Source organism: Ovis canadensis, chromosome 13 (assembly GCF_042477335.2).
Source record: "Ovis canadensis isolate MfBH-ARS-UI-01 breed Bighorn chromosome 13, ARS-UI_OviCan_v2, whole genome shotgun sequence".
Lineage (NCBI taxonomy): Eukaryota > Metazoa > Chordata > Mammalia > Artiodactyla > Bovidae > Ovis > Ovis canadensis.
Genome location: NC_091257.1, coordinates 89,708,638 through 89,728,945, shown reverse-complemented (window position 1 = coordinate 89,728,945; position 20,308 = coordinate 89,708,638). Strand labels below are relative to the sequence as shown.

General features: G+C 45.0%; 1 protein-coding gene across 1 annotated transcript; it reads left to right on the top strand.

The window, feature by feature from the left end:
* Window positions 1-842: 842 nt before the first annotated feature.
* LOC138416835 (eppin-like) lies at window positions 843-19,983 on the top strand. The gene is made up of 5 exons (XM_069546332.1): window positions 843-937; window positions 2,666-2,793; window positions 9,049-9,216; window positions 17,080-17,211; window positions 18,815-19,983. The coding sequence occupies exons 1-5, from the start codon at window positions 843-845 to the stop codon at window positions 19,003-19,005; spliced, it is 714 nt and encodes a 237-aa protein (XP_069402433.1). The 3' UTR covers window positions 19,006-19,983.
* Window positions 19,984-20,308: the final 325 nt, after the last annotated feature.

Below are 20,308 nucleotides of genomic sequence, written 5' to 3'. Positions count from 1 at the left end.
GTCCATTAGTTAGTTAAAAACCAGAAACTCTGCTGTGTTATTGACCTTTACTGAGTTGTGGTCTCTCAGGCAGGTCTCTTCCCTTCAAAGTTCCCCATCAGACAACAGGGAGTTTGCACCAGATGGTAGATGCTCTGTATAAGCTCCAACCTTCCTGACCCTCCTTCCTGCTCTCAGGACAATGCAATCTTGACAAACGTTATCTGCAAACTCTGCTATCAGCTTGCTTCCTCCTCCCCACATCACTCTGGGGCAACATCTTTACTCTTTGGTCTTAGTCAAAGAGTTTGAGTGGAGTGAGCCAAAGAGAAAAAGGAGGATGGGAGGCCAGTGTGGGAGAGGGAGACAAAGAAACATAGGGACCATGGGAGACTTACAGAAACAAAGAGATACTAAGAGCTCAGTAGACGCACATGGATCAAACAAAACAAGAGGGGGTGTGCCAGTTGGAATGGCAAATGAATAGAGAATGAGGTCATCCTACAGCTCTCAAAGTTACCAAGATGAAGACTTCTGATGGTGGCATTCACTCCTAAGCTAGCCTGGAAAGTGAGAGCAGCTTTGCCCACTTGCCCTGGTTGACCAGAAGACCCACTGCAGTTGAGGGGGCTAACAGTCAAGAGCCACCTGTAAGAGACCCTTGCCCAGGGCTGTGGGGTGTGGATGCCAGCTAGTCACATCGATGACTTCAGGAACCCAGTGTTCCCATCAGGAAAGGAGGTGGCTGGCTTGACTCCAGCTCTCAAGTATCCAAGACACTGACCACTGAAAGATTAGGCTGGACAAAGGCAGCCAGACATTTTTATGATCTGGAACCACCAGCAGGACAGCTTTCCTTCAGAATGGCGTCTTCTGGACTTTTGAGCATCTTGGTGTTATCCCTCCTTCTAGTGAACGTCCAGGGACCTGCTCTGACTGATTGGTTCTTTCCCCGTAAGTACTGGGGTTTCAGCCCTTGCCCTGGAGAGAAAGAATATGGCTGGGAGGAAGAAAAAAGCTTTCCACCACCTTAGCCCTGGGCCTGGGTTAGGGATGAGGGAGATATTTGGGTTATTTTTCCCTTTTTCTTTTCTATGGAATTTCTCTTCAGTGAATGCAAGAATCCAGACCTGGGCAATTTGTATTTTCAGCCCCTTTGAAATGGAAGGTCTTTCTGAGTGGGGGTGGAGGGGAGGTGGGTTGGTGGGGTGGTGGGTTGGGTATCACAAAATCTAGCATTTAGGGGAGGGGCTATAAGGATCTGGGACTCCTAAGGGACTTTTCCCTCACTCTATGACAAAAATAGCCCCCTTTCTTGAAACGCACCTCTATTAACTCCTGATTCTTTCAAATGTAGTTCTAGAAAGTGTTCCCACCTCCATAGAGGTTCCTTGACTTTTCGAAGTTCCTTTGAATTTAAGGCAGTAATACTCCATGCCCGGCATGCTGCAGTCCATGGAGTCCCAAAGAGTCGGACACGACTGAGCGACTGAATAATGACAAATAGAGTAATATTGATAATTGCTACCATTTACTGAACATTCTGAAAGAAGGGATTTAAAGAGAGGGAGTCAGCCTTGGTGGGTACAAATTCTGCTTAAATTCCTTATGCTTCAGTTTCCTCATCTGCAAAATGGGGGCTATTAATAGAATTAGTGTCATAGAACAATTACGCCGGTTATATGAGATAACCTCTTTGAAATGGTTGAAATAGTGCTAGGCTATGGTTAACTTAACCAATATTAGTTAATATTACTGGGCATCTGTGACGATGATTAGAGCTTTACACGCTTTGTCTTAATTCTTCCTCACCTCTCTGTAAGGCTAAAAGGATTTTATAAATGAAGAAACCAAAGTTCAGAGACAGTAAGTTGTAAACCAAGAATGAGAATTAAAAAACCCAGCAGGCTGACTGCCAGGGTGAACAATATTGCTGCACAATAGCGCCCCCCAGAGGAACTCCCAAACACTGTTTTCTCAACCAGCCCAAAGCGACTAGATTGGCTTAGTTAGACCAATGGCTTTCAATGGGCCATTTTGCCTTCCAGGGAACATTGACAATGTCTAGAGGCTTTTTTGTTTGTCACAACCGGGGAGTGCTACCGGCAGTCTAGTAGGTAGAGGCCAGGGATGCTGCTAAACGTCCTACCATGGACGCCCTACAAAAGGACAACCTTCCTCTAGTGAAAGTGAAAGTGAAATCGCTCAGTGGTGTCCGACTCTTTGTGACCCCAGGGACTGTAGCCTACCAGGCTCCTCTGTCCATGGGATTCTCCAGGCCATACTACTGGAGTGGATTGTCATTCCCTTCTCCAGGGGATCTTCCCGACCCGGGGATCAAACCTGGGTCTCCCGCATTATAGACAGACACTTAACCGTCTGAGCCACCAGGGAAGTCCCTCCTCTAGCCATCAAATAATTATCTGGCCGAAATGCCTCCAGTGCCTAGGTTGAGAAATCTTGCCTTAGCCGGTGGGGCTAGGGGAAAGGAGGCAGAGAGTGAGGGGTGGTCAGGAGAGAGGTTAGTGCAGGCAGCGCTGGGAAATAAATGAAAGCCCCCAGGAAAAGGACTCCTGGGGATGAGCAAAGCAAAAGGAAATTCCCCTGACTCCTCAGAATTGCCTTGGGTCTGGAGAAGGGTGGGCACTATGACTGTAAGACTCATTGTCAGTCTTTCCCTAGAGAGGTGTCCCAGAATCCAGAGTAATTGTGAATTCAAAGAAAGGGACGAATGTTCAAAGAGCAAAAAGTGCCCGAAGCATGAGAAGTGTTGCTTCTTCAGCTGCGGAAGAAAATGCATAAACCTCCAACAAGGTAAACAAATACTGAGAGTCTCAATAACCAGCCCCTTACCCATATCCTCCCTTTCTGCTCCTCTGGGCTGGCCCTGTCCCTTCTTCACTAAGGGCTGGTCTCTGAGCAAGATTGCTGGACTTGGGAAACTTGAAATTTAGATATATCACTGCCCTTATTTGACATTAGGGAGTATCTTCATCCTGTTGGGTCTCAGGTTCTGCAAGCAAAATCTAGGTATAAGGTTGGGATTGAACCAGAAAGTCTCATGGCTCCTTTCCACTCTTATTATTTTCTTACCCTTATGATTTTCTTAGTCCCCAGGGGGCCACTATTGGTTCACCATATATCAACATTGTTGCTGCAAATGATAATTAAGATGTTTGAATTTCTTAAAAATACAAAAAAATAGCTTTTGGCTCCAGATTCACTGCCTGCCTATACAAATCCACTTTAGCATTAAGAAATCTTTGCTGACCACTCCAGACCAGAGGGCCTATCCTTTGCTGAGGCAGTCTTACCTCCATGCCCATCTACCTCAGCTCCAGAAAGACTATCAAGGATTATTTTATTTTTTTTAATTAAAGTGTAATGTATACGTATTACATTATGCAATACATAATGTATATGTATTACATTGTATGTAGGGTCCCGTCTCTGTTCACCTGAAACTACCATAACATTGTTAATCAACTGTACTTCAATAAAAAATAAAAAGTTTAAATTTTGAAAATAAAATAAAGACAAAAGTTAAAGTATAGTTCCTTACAATGTTTCAGGTGTACAACAAAGTGATTCATATATATATATATATATATATATATATATATATTCTTTTCAGTTTCTTTTCCATTGTTAAGCATTACAAGATGCTGAATATAGTTCTATATGTGCTATACAGTAGCTCATTGTTGTTTATCTATTTTATATATAGTAGGATGTATCTATTAGTCCCAAACTCCTAATTTATCCCTTCTCCTTCCTTTCCCTTTTGGTGACCATAAGTTTGTCTTCTATGTCTGTTGAATTTATTAAGACTATCAGAGATTCTTTATTCACTCATTTAAGAAATGTTTGTTGAGTGTCTCTGAGACGTATAATAGGATTTGACTTATTATAAAGAGGTTGAGGAAGCCTTCCCTGAGAAAGTAAAACTAGAGTTGAGTTCAGAAGGATGGGTAGCAAAATTGGGGGAAAAGTGGGTGGAAGGGCTTCCAGGCACAGGCAATGCACACGTACACAGTCTTGATGGATTCTGGCGTCCCGCCGTCAAGACTTTGTACATGAGCATGGACATGGTGAAAGGGAAAAAGGTTCTTGGTAGGTAGGTTCTTGTTGGACGAGGGTCTCACCTTGATCTTAAGATCAATGGAAATTCACTGAGGTGGGTGGGCACATGGTGTGGCTTTTATTATGTCTACGAAGCGGGAATGGAGTGACTTGAACTTCTAGATGAAAAAAAAAAAGTGGTTTCTTGGACTAAGTAGCTGAGAGGGCCAGGAAGAGTCAGATGTGTCTGAAAGGGATGTAGAAAGTGAAGTCAACTTGGCGGTGGACAGGCAGATGGACAGTGGATTGTTCGTTTGCCTATAGTTTGAGGAATTCTGAATCCAGACTTCCTGAGTTCAAATCTTAGCTCCAGTTCTCACCAGCCTATTTATCTTGGGCAAATTAACCACTTTCCCTTGTGATGCCTCAGATTCTAGATAGCAAAAAGACTAATGTTAAAGGTTATTTGAAAGATTAAATATGCTTATGCAGGTGGAATGCTTAGGGCAATGCCTGGCGTCTAACAGATATGTGACACATGTTAGCTCACATTATTCAGTCATTCATGACTGGGAGCTCCTATATAACAGAGGCCATACTTTGTCTCTTTAAGCATTGAGCATGTAGTAGGTGCTCAAGGAATGACTTATTCAGTTCCAGTCAGGATACATTTTGTTTTACCCTCAGCATTTGCAAAATCCTACATGGACATCACCAGATGGTCAACACTGAAATCAGATTGATTATATTCTTTGCAGCCAAAGATGGAGAAGCTCTATACAGACAACAAAAACAAGACCAGGAGCTGACTGTGGCTCAGATCATGAACTCCTTATTGCCAAATTCAGACTCAAATTGAAGAAAATAGGGAAAACCGCTAGACCATTCAGGTATGACCTAAATCAAATCCCTTATGATTATACAGTGGAAGTGAAAAATAGATTTAAGGGCCTAGATCTGAGAGATAGAGTGCCTGATGAACTATGGAATGAGGCTCGTGACATTGTACAGGAGACAGGGATCAAGACCATCCCCATGGAAAACAAATGCAAAAAAGCAAAATGGCTGCCTGGGGAGGACTTACAAATAAATAGCTGTGAAAAGAAGAGAGGCGAAAAGCAAAGGAGAAAAGGAAAGATATAAGCATCTGAATGTAGAGTTCCAAAGAATAGCAAGAAGAGACAAGAAAGCCTTCTTCAGTGATCAATGCAAAGAAATAGAGGGAAACAACAGAATGGGAAAGACTAGAGATCTCTTCAAGAAAATTAGAGATAGCAAGGGAACATTTCATGCAAAGATGGGCTCAATAACGGACTGAAACAGTATGGACCTAACAGAAGCAGAAGATATTAAGAAGAGGTGGCAAGAATACACGGAAGAACTATACAAAAAAGATCTTCACAACCCAGATAATCACGATGGTGTGATCACTCATCTAGAGCCAGACATCTTGGAATGTGAAGTTAAGTGGGCCTTAGAAAGCATCACTATGAACAAAGCTAGTGGAGGTGATGGAATTCCAGTTGAGCTATTTCAAATTCTGAAAGATGATGCTGTGAAAGTGCTGCACTCAATATGCCAGCAAATTTGGAAAACTCAGCAGTGGCCACAGGACTGGAAAAGGTCAGTTTTCATTCCAATCCCAAAGAAAGACAATGCAAAAGAATGCTCAAACTACTGCACAATTGCACTCATCTCACATGCTAGTAAAGTAATGCTCAAAATTCTCCAAGCCAGGCTTCAGCAATAAGTGAATCATGAACTCCCAGATGTTCAAGCTGGTTTTAGAAAAGGCAGAGGAACCAGAGATCAAATTACCAACATCCTCTGGATCATGGAAAAAGCAAGAGAGTTCCAGAAAGACATCTATTTCTGCTTTATTGACTATGCCAAAGCCTTTGACTGTGTGGATCACAATAAACTGTGGAAAATTCTGAAAGAGATGGGAATACCAGACCACCTGACCTGCCTCTTGAGAAATCTGTATGCAGGTCAGGAAGCAACAGTTAGAACTGGACATGGAACAACAGGATGGTTCCAAATAGGAAAAGGAGTATGTCAAGGCTGTATATTGTCACCCTGCTTATTTAACGTCTATGCAGAGTACATCATGAGAAATGCTGGACTGGAAGAAGCACAAGATGGAATCAAGATTGCCGGGAGAAATATCAATAACCTCAGATATGCAGATGACACCACCATTATGGCAGAAAGTGAAGAGGAGCTGAAAAGCCTCTTGATGAAAGTGAAAGAGGAGAGTGAAAAAGTTGGCTTAAATCTCAACATTCAGAAAATGAAGATCATGGCATCCGGTCCCATCACTTCATGGGAAATAGATGGGGAAACAGTGGAGACAGTGTCAGACTTTATTTTTCTGGGCTCCAAAATCACTGCAGATGGTGACTGCAGCCATGAAATTAAAAGACGCTGACTCCTTGGAAGAAAAGTTATGACCAACCTACATAGTATATTCAAAAGCAGAGACATTACTTTGCCGACTAAGGTCCATCTAGTCAAGGCTATGGTTTTTCCTGTGGTCATGTATGGATGTGAGAGTTGGACTGTGTAGAAGGCTGAGTGCCGAAGAATTGATGGTTTTGAACTGTGGTGTTGGAGAAGACTCTTGAGAGTCCCTTGGACTGCAAGGAGATCCAACCAGTCCATTCTTAAGGAGATCAGTCCTGGGATTTCTTTGGAAGGAATGATGCTAAAGCTGAAGCTCCAGTAGTTTGGCCACCTCATGTGAAGAGTTGACTCATTGGAAAAGACTCTGATGCTGGGAGGGATTGGGGGCAGGAGGAGAAGGGGACAACAGAGGATGAGATGGCTGGATGGCATCACGGACTCGATGGCTGTGAGTCTGAGTGAACTCCGGGAGATGGTTTGGACAGGGAGGCCTGGCGTGCTGCGATTCATGGGGTCACAAAGAGTTGGACACGACTGAGCAACTGAACTGAACTGAACTGAACACTCTACATGACCACCTGCTAAGAATGGGGTTCCAAGATGAAATCAGACATGGTCTCTGCTCACTGCCTCAGAAGCTCACCACTTCATAGATGAGATGGAAGATGAAAAAAATGACAAACACACACACACAACTCGGAAGCACAGTAGAAAAATGCAGGATCAAGTTCGGCACCTGTGGGGTGTGGTGTGTAGAATGGGGTTCAAGATGCCATAGTGGAGTTGATGTCTGGGAAGGGTTTTGAAGGGAGAATAACAGTGTGATTAATGAACAATGGAAAGGTGGCAGAGGGAAAATGGAGTGAAAGGTGTGTGTGGGGGTTGTTGAAGATTGTGGAAGCCTGAAGCTCAAAAGGGGACTGTGGTAGGGGAAGAGGCCAGAGCGCCAAACAGTAGCCAGACAATGAAGTGTCTATAGGCCATGGAAGGCCTGCTCATGAAGTCAAGGTCTTAGCTGCGAAATGACACAATTAGCTTGGTCTCGGATCCATCAGGTCCTTCTCTCTAGTGGGCAGCAGGAAGGACTGATTGTAGGAGCCAAGGATAGAGGCTGGAAGATCAATCTGAGGCTCTCCCAACAGCCTGAGACTTCAGGAGAGGGGCAGACAGGTGAGCTTTGAGAAGGTAAAAATCAACAGGACTCAACTGTTTAGCTGTGGGCATTGACTCTTGGGGAACTTATCGTTTAGCTCGGACCTGTGTTAGTTTGCTAGGACTGTTGTAGCAAAATACCACCAACAAGATGGCTTAAACTACAGAAATGTATTGTCTCACCATTCAGCAGGCTAGAAGTTCAGGGTCAAGTGTTGGCAAGTTGGTTGGTTCTTTGTCAGGTGGGGAGGGAGAATCTGTGTCACACCTCTTCCTCTAACTTCTGGTGGTTTGCTGGCAACCTCTGGTGTTCCATGCCATGGAGATCCCTTATCTTCATGTTCACATGGTGTCCTCCCTGTGTGTGTGTGTTGGTGTCAGAATTTACCCTTTTTATTATTAATTTTTTTATTGGAGTATAATTAATTTACAATGTTATCTTACTTTCAGGTGTACAGTACAGTGGATCAGTAATACATTTATCCACTATTTTTAAGATGCTTTTCCCATATAGGCCATTATAAAATATTGAGTAGAGTTCCCTGTGCTATACAGTGGGTCTTTACTAGTTATCTGTTAGCATTTGTCCTTTTTAAGGGACACCAGTCATTTTGGATTAGGGGCCCATCCCATCCCAGTATAGCCTCATCTTAACTACTGATATAGGCCCCAATTTTATTTCCAAACACGGTCCTTCTGAGGTGCTGAGGGCTAGGTCTTCAATATTTGAACTGGAATTGTGTGTAGGGGGGTACTCAATCCATAACAGGACAGAAGCTAACTGCAGGGAAAAAAGGGGCTTGACAATCTGAAAAACTACCCCTTGCATTCCCTGCATGGACTTACCCTTGATTCTGACTCCATATTCTCTTTCTTTGGCATGGTTTGGAGGGAAGAGTAAGTGGCTTATAATTTGGCATTTTTGAGCACTCCTGTATCCATTCAGAATGAAATTCTCACCAGGCGCTGCACTAGAAACTGCACATTTAGATACAGTCAAGGAGCTCACAACTTAGCGGGCCTTGAGGGTGATCTTATTTGCATCTCAGGACATCCCCAGGTGATGAGCAGGGTGGGAGTTTGCATCCTCATTTTACTGAAGTCAAGGACAAGACTGGTAATGTGGGAGGTCAATGTGCATGCCCCGAGTTAAGCGCACAGCCCTGAAAACAGAGGCTCCTCACTCTCTGGGGAGACAGTCCAGTGACCTGAAGAGAAGGTGGGGACCTGACCTGATGTTCCCTGGGGATGCAGACAGCCAAACAGCTTTGTTCTGCTCTACAAATGGGCAAATATATCAATGGAACTGGGCTCCCGAGGTGTGAAAAGGTAAAAGGAGCCTGTTTGGTTTCGTCTGTGCTAGTTACTAGGGGGAGAATAACAGCTGCTGTTTTGTGGTTTTTTTTGGTGTGGGCACTTTAAAACCTCAACTCTGGCATCTCCCTGCAGACATATGCAGTATGCCCAAAGAAGCTGGCCCATGCATGGCTCTTTTCCATCGTTGGTGGTATGATAAGACAAATAATACTTGCTCCAGCTTCATCTATGGTGGTTGTAGAGGAAACAATAACAACTTCCAATCCCAAGCCGTGTGCCAGAGTGCCTGTTCCACAAAGGGTGAGTCCCAGGGGCCCCAGTCTCTCATCCTTGCCAGGGTCACTCAGAGGGGAAGTCGGAGTGTTGCTTGGCCCATTCCAGGATAGTTGCATCCTTGACAGACCAGGTGAAGACCAGGAACTGACCAGCTCTGATCAGCAGGTAAGAATGAGCCTTGCAGAGGGTGGGACCATGGCTTGTTGGGAAACTGAGGTTGGGAGGGGATGTGGTTGTGGATCAAAGCTGGCAAGTATTAGGAGTAGGAGAGGATGCAGACATGGTGAGGTCTCAGAGACTAACTTCAGAGAGATCACAGGACATCCAGCCTAGTGCTAGACAGGTGGACCAATCAACCCTTCTAGGCCATCAATTTCCCCTCATGACTCTTCGCCAGCAACCCACTCCCAGCCACATCCCATTCAGAGTTTTCCAGGGAAACCTACTTCCTTTTAGTCTCCTGTGAGAAGATGTACAAACATAACTTCAAGATTAGTTTGGAAAATAAGCTGAGTCCTAGAAGCTCAGCTGGTCCTATCCTCTGTTCTCAACAGGCTCTACTTCCTGAATGTGAAATGATACACTGCAACCGCCACTGGGATTCAGTTTATGACCAAGCGCTGTCCGTGTGCCTGCAGACGATCCAGGCTGGCTTCCACTGTTCTACTTCCAGTGTTCCAAGGCCTGAGAGCGTCCCTAAACTGAATCCTGGTGCCTGTCTCCCCTTTCTCCATCTCAGCCTCTTTTTAGACATAATCTTTCTCTTTTGATCCCATCTCTATGCTTCTTATCTTTATGTCCAACTTCTAGAACTGCTTGTTCTGTGAAGCTCTCATTTTTCCCAATAAAGCACTTAATTTAGTCCTGTGCCTCTGAGCCTGAATGATTTGTCTATTGGCATATTACACTTTCTGGTGACATCATTAAAGGAAATGAAGATACTCAGAACCTTGAGAGTTGAGGATTCCAGGGACGTTGCTATACGACTCCTCTGTTTTTTCAAAGCATCATATGACTCTTAAGGCAAGGGCTCTTGGGTGCTGCTTCTTTCTAGGAGAAGGGCATGGGTGAAAGTAAGTTTATTTGGGATCTTTCAAGAAATACAAATTGAGGAGTGGGATAGTGATACAAGGAAGAGAGGAGCTGATTATATGTTGGTTACCGTGGTGGGAAAATGCAGCTTAATCCCATTAGGGACCTTCCAAAGAACCTTGTAAAACCTGCCTCTGAATTTTCTTCATTCATGAGGAAGCTGAGGTGTTTAGTCATTGACTTTCATCCTCTATTGGATGCATGTTGGTTGTTAAATCCCTCACTCTTCCAGACTCTTCTGCATGCAAGCTGACCAAGTTCCTAGGAAGTTAGAAAGAACTCAGAGCAGAGAAGCAGAGCTCTGATACTTGTGGGAAGCTATTGGTGTGCATCGGATATTATTCAGCCATTGGAACTTCCATGGTCGCCCAGTAGTTGGGACTCTGCGCTTCCACTGCAGGGGGTGTGCGTTCAATTGCTTGTCAGGGAACAGAGATCCTGTGTGCTGTGTGATGTGGCCAAAAACAAAACAAAATTTAGACATGAAAAGGAATGAAGCACTAATGCAGGCTACACTGTGGATGAACCTCAAAAACATTCTGCTAAGAAGTCACACAGGGGTGGTGGCCGAGAGGAGCTACCCGACATCTGAGGTTGGGGTGGCGGCAGAGAGGAGCTACCCCATGTCCGAGGTCAGGGTGGCAGCAGAGAGGAGCTACCCCATGTCTGAGGTAAGGAGCAGCGGCTGCGCTTTGCTAGAGCAGCGGTGAAGAGATACCCAACGTCCAAGGTAAGAGAAACCCAAGTAAGACCGTAGGTGCTGAGAGAGGGCAGACACACTGAAACCACAATCACAAACACTAGCCAATTTGATCACACGGATCACAGCCTTGTCTAACTCAATGAAAGTAAGCCATGCTGTGTGGGGCCACCCAAGACGGACGGGTCAGGGTGGAGAGGTCTGACAAAATGTGGCTCACTGGAGAAGGGAATGGCAAACCACTTCAGTATTCTTGCCTTGAGAACCCCATGAACAGTATGAAAAGGCAAAGAGATAGGACACTGAAAGAGGAACTCCCCAGGTCAGTAGGTGCCCAATATGCTACTGGAGATGAGTGGAGAAATAACTCCAGAAAGAATGGAGGGATGGAGCCAAAACAAAAACAACACCCAGTTGTGGATGGGACTGGTGATAGAAGAGAAGTCTGATGCTGTAAAGGGCAATATTGCATAGGAACCTGGAATGTTAGGTCCATGAATCAAGGCAAATTGGAAGTGGTCAAACAGGAGGTGACAAGAGTGAGCGTTGACATTCTAGGAATCAGCGAACTAAGATGGACAGGAATGGGTGAATTTAACTCAGATGACCATTATATCTACTATTGTGGGCAGGAATCCCTTAGAAAATGGAGTAGCCATCATAGTCAAGAAAAGAGTCCAAAATTCAGTACTTGAATGCAATCTCAAAAACAACAGAATGATCTCTGTTCGTCTCCAAGGCAAACCATTCAATATCATGGTAATCCAAGTCTATGCCCCGACCAGTAACACTGAAGAAGCTGAAGTTGAACAGTTTTATGAAGACCTACAAGACCTTCTAGAACTAACACCCAAAAAAGATTTCCTTTTCATTATAGGAGACTGGAATGCAAAAGTAGGAAGTCAAGAAACACCTGGAGTAACAGGCAAATTTGGCCTTGGAGTACAGAATGAAGCAGGGCAAAGGCTAATAGAGTTCTACCAAGAGAACTCACTGGTCATAGCAAACACCCTCTTCCAACAACACAAGAGAAGACTCTACACATGGACATCACCAGATGATTGACACTGAAATTAGATTGATTATATTCTTTGCAGCCAAAGATGGAGAAGCTCTATACAGTCAGCACAGATAAAACTGGGAGCTGACTGTGGCTCAGATCATGAATTCCTTGTTGCCAAATTCAGACTGAAATTGAAGAAAGTGGGGAAAACCACTAGACATTCAGATATGACCTAAATCAAATCCCTTATGACTATACAGTGAAAGTGAGAAATAGATTTAAGGGACTAGATCTGATAGACAAGAGTGCCTGATGAACTATGGAATGAGGTTTGTGACATTGTGCAGGAGACAGGGATCAAGACCATCCCCAAGAAAAAGAAATGCATAAAAGCAAAATGGCTGTCTGAGGAGGCCTTACAAATAGCTGTGAAAAGAAGGGAAGTGAAAAGCAAAGGAGAAAAGGAAAGATCCACCATTTGAATGCAGAGTTCTAAAGAATAGCAAGGAGAGATAAGAAAGCCTTCCTCAGTGATCAGTGCAAAGAAATAGGGGAAAACAATAGAATGGGAAAGACTGGAGATCTCTTTAAGAAAATTAGAGATACTAAGGGAACATTCATGCAAAGATGGGCTCAATAAAGGACAGAAATGGTATGGACCTAACAGAAGCAGAAGATATCAAGAAGAGGTGGCAAGAATACACAGAAGAATGGTACAAAAAAGATCTTCATGACCCAGATAATCATGATGGTGTGATCACTCACCTAGAGCCAGACATCTTGGAATGTGAAGTCAAGTGGGCCTCCACAAACAAAGCTAGTGGAGGTGATGGAATTCCAGTTGAGCTATTTCAAATCCTGAGAGATGATGCTGTGAAAGTGCTTCACTCAATATGCTAGCAAATTTGGAAAACTCAGCAATGGCCACAGGACTGGAAAAGGTCAGTTTTCATTCCAATCCCAAAGAAAGGCAATGCCAAAGAATGCTCAACCTACTGCACAATTGCACTCATCTCACATGCTAGTAAAGTAATGCTCAAAATTCTCCAAGCCAGGCTTCAGCAATACATGAACCATGAACTTCCAGATGTTCAAGCTGGTTTTAGAAAAGGCAGAGGAACCAGAGATCAAATTGCCAACATCCACTGGATCATGGAAAAAGCAAGAGAGTTCCAGAAAAACATCTATTTCTGCTTTATTGACTATGCCAAAGCCTTTGACTGTGTGGATCACAAGAAACTGGAAAATTCTGAGAGAGATGGGAATACCAGACCACCTGACCTGCCTCTTGAGAAATCTGTATGCAGGTCTGGAAGCAACAGTTAGAACTGGACATGGAACAGCAGACTGGTTCCAAATAGGAAAAGGAGTATGTCAAAGCTGTGTATTGTCACCCTGTTTATTTAATTTATATGCAGAGTACATCATGAGAAATGCTGGGCTGGAGGAAGCACAAGCTGGAATCAAGATTTCCAGGAGAAATATCAATAACCTCAGATATGTAGATGACACCACCCTTATGGCAGAAAGTGAAGAGGAGCTAAAAAGCCTCTTGATGAAAGTGAAAGAGGAGAGTGAAAAAGTTGGCTTGAAGCTCAACATTCAGAAAACGAAGATCATGGCATCTGGTCCTATCCCTTCATGGCAAATAGATGGGGTAACAGTGTCAGACTATTTTTCTGGGCTTCAAGATTACTGCAGATGGTGATTGCAGCCATGAAATTAAAAGACACTTACTCCTTGGAAGGAAAATTATGACCAACCTAGACAGCATATTGAAAAGCAGAGACATTACTTTGCCAGCAAAAGTCCATCTAGTCAAGGCTATGGTTTTTCCAGTGGTCATGTATGGGTGTGAGAGTTGGACTATAAAGAAAGCTGAGTGCAGAAGAATTGATGCTTTTGAACTGTGGTGTTGAAGAAGACTCTTGAGAGTCCCTTGGACTGCAAGGAGTTCCAACTAGTCCTTCCTAAAGGAGATCAGTCCTGGGTGTTCATTGGAAGGACTGATGTTGAAGCTGAAACTCCAATACTTTGGCCACCTGATGCCGAGAGCTGACTCATTGGAAAAGACCCTGATGCTGGGAAAGATTGAGGGCAGGAGGAAAAGGGGATGACAGAGGATGAGATGGCTGGATGGCATCATCGACTCAATGGACATGGGTTTGGGTGGCCTCCAGGAGTTGGTGATGGACAGGGAGGCCTGGTGTGCTGTGGTTCATGGGGTCGCAAAGAGTCGGACACGACTGAGCGACAGAACTGAAGAAGTTACATACAAAAGGTCATATACTATGAGATTCCATTTACATGAACTATCCAGAACAGGTAAATCCATAAAGATAAGAAGAGAATAGTGGTTTCTAGGGGCTGGAATAGGCTGGAGAGGGTGTAGAGTGACTGCTAATGGTATGAGGTTTTCTTTGGGAGTGATGAAAATGTTTTGGAATTAATAAAGGTGAAAGTTGTGTAATGTTACGAAGGTACTGAAAAGCTACTGAACTGTTACTTTAAAATTCTTAATTTTATGTAATGTGAATTCCACCCCAGTTTAAGACATGGATTAGGAAAAAAAATAATGAACTAGATCTGTCTCCTACAGCTGCAGGTAAAATCAGAGACAAGCCAAGAATATGACCTATGGATGCTGCAAGCCTTAAATTGGAAAGTTCAACAGAACATTCTTCAGGCCCCACTGCTGCAGCTAGCTATGAGGTCATAACTGACATTTATCCCCCCCTCCACCACTGCCTGCATCACTGATTCCAAATTACACTCAGAGGTGATAGAAGCTCTCCATTAGCTATAACCTCCTCTCCAGCTTTCAAAGCACCACAACTTTAACAGGCACTCTCTGAAGATTTGGTTCATTTTCAAATCAGCCTGTTTCTTCCCCGACATGCTACCCATGACAATACCTTTACTCTCTGACAATGATTAAAGAACAGTGATGCCTATCCAATTAGGTGGTGCTGTGGTAAAGAATCCACCCATCAATGCAGGAGATACAGGGATCTTTGATCCCTGAGTCAGGAAAATCCCCTGGAGAAGGAAATGGCAACCCACTCCAGGATTCTTGCCTGGAAAATCCCATGGACAAAGGAGCCTAGCGGGTTACAGTCCACGGGGTCACAAAGAATTGGACGCAACTGAACGCCTAAGCACACACACGCAACGAAAAGGGGTGGCCCCCAAAGAAGGAAGAGAAAGACAGAAGAGGGATGAATGGCAGGGAGAAAGAAACCCAGACAGAGGGAAATGCAAAGAAAAAGAGAGAAATAATAGGCAGCAAAAGAGAAAGGTGTTGAGAGAAGGAAAAACAAACAAGCAAAAGCAGTGTGAGAAAAATAAGCAGACCAAAACAGATACGTCAGGAGAAGAGTAAGATTAGAAGGGGACAAGAGAACTGGGATCCTCGTGATCTCCAGACTCCCCCTGGAAAACAGAAGATCCTGAAATCAAATATGCCCTTCTGCCTAGGGGGTCTAGAAGCCCCTGACAAGCTTTGTCCTTCTCCCTGGTTGAAAAGAGGGAGCTGCCCATCAAAGAGCTCTTCCCCGCAAGGGTTGACGTTGTGGGAGTCAGCTAGTCCCACTGATGGCCTCCGGGGCTTGTCGTTCCCCAGGAGAGGGAGTGTGTGGCTGGCTTGGCTCCAGTGATGTATGGTTTCCTGGAGTGTCAAGCTAGGCTGGGGCAGCCAAAGTTCAGAAGCAGAAGCTGCAGAGCAGGAGTTCCTGGTTTTGATGCTGCCAGGCAGGCGAGTCCCTCCTGAAATGGGGTTCCTCGGAGTTTTGCCAATCCTGATACTATTCATTATCTTGGGGGGTGTTCAGAAACCTGGGCTGGTGGAGGCATTCTTTCTAAGTAAGTATCAAAGTAAGTATCAAAGCAAGAATTGAAGACTCAGTCTTCCTAGTGGAGAAATAGAGCTTGGCTGGGAGGAAGGAAAAGAAATTTTTGCTGATGAGAAATGTGTTCCCCCACCTCTGTCTGGAATCCTGGGGGAGAAAGAAGAACCATATCCGGAGACCTCCTTTTAGCTCCTTTCCTCCCGGTTAAGATGTCCTTGGTGAATGCAGGAACCCGAGCCTGTGGCAACTGACTTCCCACCATAATTATGAGAGGGCTTCTTCCTGGAAGGGTTTGGATGAAACAGACTAAGGGAATTCGGGAAAATTCCCCATAAGAAAGGCCACTCCCTGCCCCCAGCACCACCTTCATCAACTTCTAGGTCTTCTCACTGTAGCCCTCCAAAATTTCCCCACCCCCACCTCCACACCTACAGGGGATCTTTGCCTTTGGGGTAAAGAAGGGTCTTTGAAAGCCCCCTGGAATGCTGACATAATGAAGACCCCTGCCATTAGCAGCAGAGAGAAACTGAGCCCTCAGACAGCAGCGGAGCCACACACGGCAGGGCCAAATCTTGTTTCACTCCCTGGTAGCCGTGTGAACTTGGCAAGTTTACAGCACCTCCTTTTTTACACAATGTGAATGGACAAAGCTTACCCAGAAGAGCTGTAAGGAGGACTGAAGAGAAACGAACAGGGACACAGTAAACCCTTAATCAATACTGGTTATAATGATGAGCAGGAGGAGGATGGGGATGGTGGATGGGGATGCTGATGATGTCCCGGGTGGCTTGACGATGGCTTTACAAGGTTTGTCACATGAATCTTCCACACAGCCCTCTCGGCAAATGAAGAAAATCAGGGTTCAGGGACAGTTCCTGCCAAACGGAGGGATGCACAGAATTCAAAAGCCCTGCTTCCAGAAAGGGAGTTTGCAACCACTGAGAGCTGCAACCCCACTGCCCCCAGCCAGGGAACATCCAAATACGGGAAGGCCAAGTGACAAGGATAGTCCTGGGACAAGCATCTCTGTCCCTGGAACCTTATGGATGATGGGTTTGGAGATCAGATGTTGAGCGGTTATGTGGTTGGGAGTGGGGGTATCGCTGGGGAAATTCTGAGCTCCCTGAAGGTGAGAAGTGAAGTGAAAACAGGTTCCCTCCTTTGGTGATGGTGTCCTGGTCCTGGGAAGGGGGGAGCTCCAGCCCCTTCAAGGTTCCAGACGAGTATATCCTTTTGTCCCTCAGGGCAGTGTCCCCGAAACAGGGTAAGATGTGAAATACAAGAAAGAGACCTATGTATGAACAGCAGAGATTGCCCAAAGAAGATGAAATGTTGCCCGTTTAGCTGTGGAAAGAAATGTTTAGATGTCAACAAAGGTAACTCACCAATCCCCTGTATTACCTGACACCCTCCCCCCTCCCCCCACTTTCTGCCACCTGCTCTGGTATTGTCGTTCTCCTCCCCTGGTTTGCTAATGACTGGTCTCTGACCAAGAGACCGGGTGCATCTTCCGCTACTGCCAAGTCGCTTCAGTCATGTCCGACTCTGTGGGACCCCATAGATGGCAGCCCACCAGGCTCCCCTTCCCTTGGAGTCTCCAGGCAAGAGTATTGGAGTGGGTTGCCATTGCCTTCTCCAAAGCATGAAAGTGAAAAGTGAAAGTGAAGTCGCTCAGTCGTGTCCGACTCTAAGCGACCCCATGGACTGCAGCCTACCGGGCTCCTCCACCATGGGGTTTTCCAGGCAAGAGTACTGGAGTGGGGTGCCATTGCCCTCTCCGGGGTGCATCTTCAACTTGGCACAAATCCTGTCAGTGCTGGGCTGGGGAGGGTGTTGACAGAAGTGGGTTTTATCTCATTTCTGCCTCTATTTAGGAGTGTGATGTGAGTAATGTAATTTTTCCTCTAAGGGTCTTAGTTTTCCTGTTTCTAAGAAGGGTGTGAGTATTTTGTGATCCTCTGAGATGCTAAGTAGCTACTGAAGTCTCATCAAATGCCAGCATGGTGGCAGGTGACATGATAGCTATAAAAAATAGGTATATAATCTGTATTTCCTAGCTTCTTTTCTGGTCTCTCTGTCTGTAGAAATTCTGGATGCCTCTCCTAGACATCTTTGATCTCCTACACTCTTTTCTCTCTGCCCATATTGTTGAGCTCTAAAGAAGACCTTGTTCATCAAGGGTTATTCATTCATTAAACAAACATTTACTAGTGGTCCTGACACCCATGATGGGCTCCACTTGTTCAGTGTAGCCGGGGGGACAGAAAAGGAATCCGTGATCTAAGATCTGAAAGAGGGATAGAAGGTAGGAAAAATGGAAGGGCAGACGTTTCTGGCATAGGGAACAGCATGTGCAAAGGCCCTGTGTGAGAAGACACCATTCTCAAGCTAGGAAGCCCAGAGAGCAGAGAAGAGCATGAGTATGGTAAGAGATGAGATCGATAAAGCTAGAGTTGGTAGAGAAAGCTCTGACAAGGCAGGGCCTTGCCAGTCAGAGTAAAGGATCTGGCTTCAGTGTTAAAAGCAACAGACTATCTACATTCAAATCCCTTACAATCTATATGTGACCTTAGGGAAGTGACTTAGCCGCTCTGAGTCTCAGTTTGTTCATCTGAAAAATGAAGATGATAAGAGGACCTACCTCATAAGACTATGTGTTAATATATGTCAAGTACTGAGAACAGTGTCTGACCATTTAATAACTGTGTGCTCATCGTGCTTCAGACTCTGAGGTTCTAAAGAACTCTATTTGTACCTCCTAGGACTGTGCACAAAACAGTTGTTCAGTAAATGCTTCCATTCAGGATTTTTTACTGTAAACATTCCTGAAGCATCCATGCAGGATAAGTTCTGTGCGTGCGCTAAAATTTTCATGCCTCTGCATTCTGCTGCCCTCCCACCCCATGCCTTTGCACGTGCTTGGAATGTTCCTTAGGGAGGCAGACATCCAAACAGCTCTGCCCCTCAATCTCCCTGCAGATGTGTGCACTTTGCCAAAGGTTCCTGGCCCCTGCAACGCCTTCTTTGTGCGCTGGTGGTACGATGAGCAAAAAGAAACCTGCTCCTCATTTATCTATGGAGGTTGCCAAGGGAACAATAACAACTTCCAATCTGAAAGTGTCTGCCAAGCTATCTGCCCCCGGAGAAGTAAGTCCCAGTCTCCATGCTAACTTGGGCCACCCTGGGAGGCCTGGTGTTGACCGGTCCCTTCCAGAAGCCTGGCAGTCTTGGGGCTTGTGATCCAGAGGTAAGAATGCAGCTCACAGAAGGGTAAGTAGAGGATGTTTTGGGAAAGAGAGGGTGGGAAAGGGAGCAGTGGTCAAAGGGATGTGGGTGAATATGAAATGAATGGTGGGTACAGACAGAGTAAGCAGAGGTGGTGGAGTAGCTGAGATCAAGTCAGAAGAAGGCCCAGTGAACTGACCCAGAGCTGGGCACCATGCACCAGCCAGTCGCTCCAGGCCTTAACTTCTATCAAACCTCGTCACTGATTCTTTTTATTTTCTTAAGGTGATTATAGCCAGGGCAACCACATGCTTTATTGACCAAACCAAGATACTTTTAAGAGTGAAAGGAGATGCCATTAATTATTACAGTGGGAACAACAGGCATAAACTGGGACTATGGGAAAAGCCAGAGCACACGATCACTCTATGAGCCCCTGAAGACACTCCGCTTCTGTTTTCTCTCCCTGTGAAATGATATAAAAATGATACCATCTCCTTTCTTCCATTAATTGCAAGCTATGGTCCTGAAGGTGAGAAGGGCCCCAGCATCTCACCAGAACATCATTTTTCATCCCGTTGTCTTGCAGAGTCAGTCAGCTGGCTGGGATAAAGACAGCTGGAACAACCTCCAGGATTTGGCTCTTATTCCAGGGATCTCTCCAGGTGTGCCTGACAGACGTTCCATGTTGGCTTCCACTAGTCAAATCTTAGCTGCGAAGACCTTGGTGGTTCCCTTGAGGAGCCCCATGATTTGCTGACATCCTTTCCTCCAGCTCAGCTACTGTTCAAACATAACGCCCTTTGCTCTTTGATCCCTTCTCAGTGTGTGATCCTATTTCTTCAACTTTCAGGACCCCCATTTATCCTTTGGAAACCTCCAGTCCCCCCCACCCCCGCAATAAAGTGCTCTGTGAGGTCTGAGTTCTCTGTGGCTGAATAATTCACATCTGTTCCCTCTGCAGAGAACATGTCATTGGATCTCCCAGTGACACCAACGGAGGGACAGAGGATGAAAATCCTGAAGAGGGCTGGTGGTATTTTTGTCCCGGTGCAATTGCCATAAATCTGCTTAAGAATGGAAACAGAGCAGGTCCATGTTCTGTCTGGACTAAATCGTAGAAGTTCCTTTAAAAAGGAATGCACATTAAATTTAAAAGTGAATATTATTTCGAGTGAGAAAGGAAATTACACCAACTGCAAAATTTAAAAAGCTAGCTAGTACTACTAATTGCACAAAATCCGTTTA

Excerpts from the sequence above, each read along its gene's own strand:
- LOC138416835 (XM_069546332.1), top strand. The coding sequence starts at position 843 with ATGGCGTCTTCTGGACTTTTGAGCATCTTGGTGTTATCCCTCCTTCTA. Across the intron at positions 938-2,665 it reads GATTGGTTCTTTCCCCGTAA|GTGTCCCAGAATCCAGAGTA; the intron begins GTACTGGGGTTT and ends TTCCCTAGAGAG. Across the intron at positions 17,212-18,814 it reads ATGTTTAGATGTCAACAAAG|ATGTGTGCACTTTGCCAAAG; the intron begins GTAACTCACCAA and ends ATCTCCCTGCAG.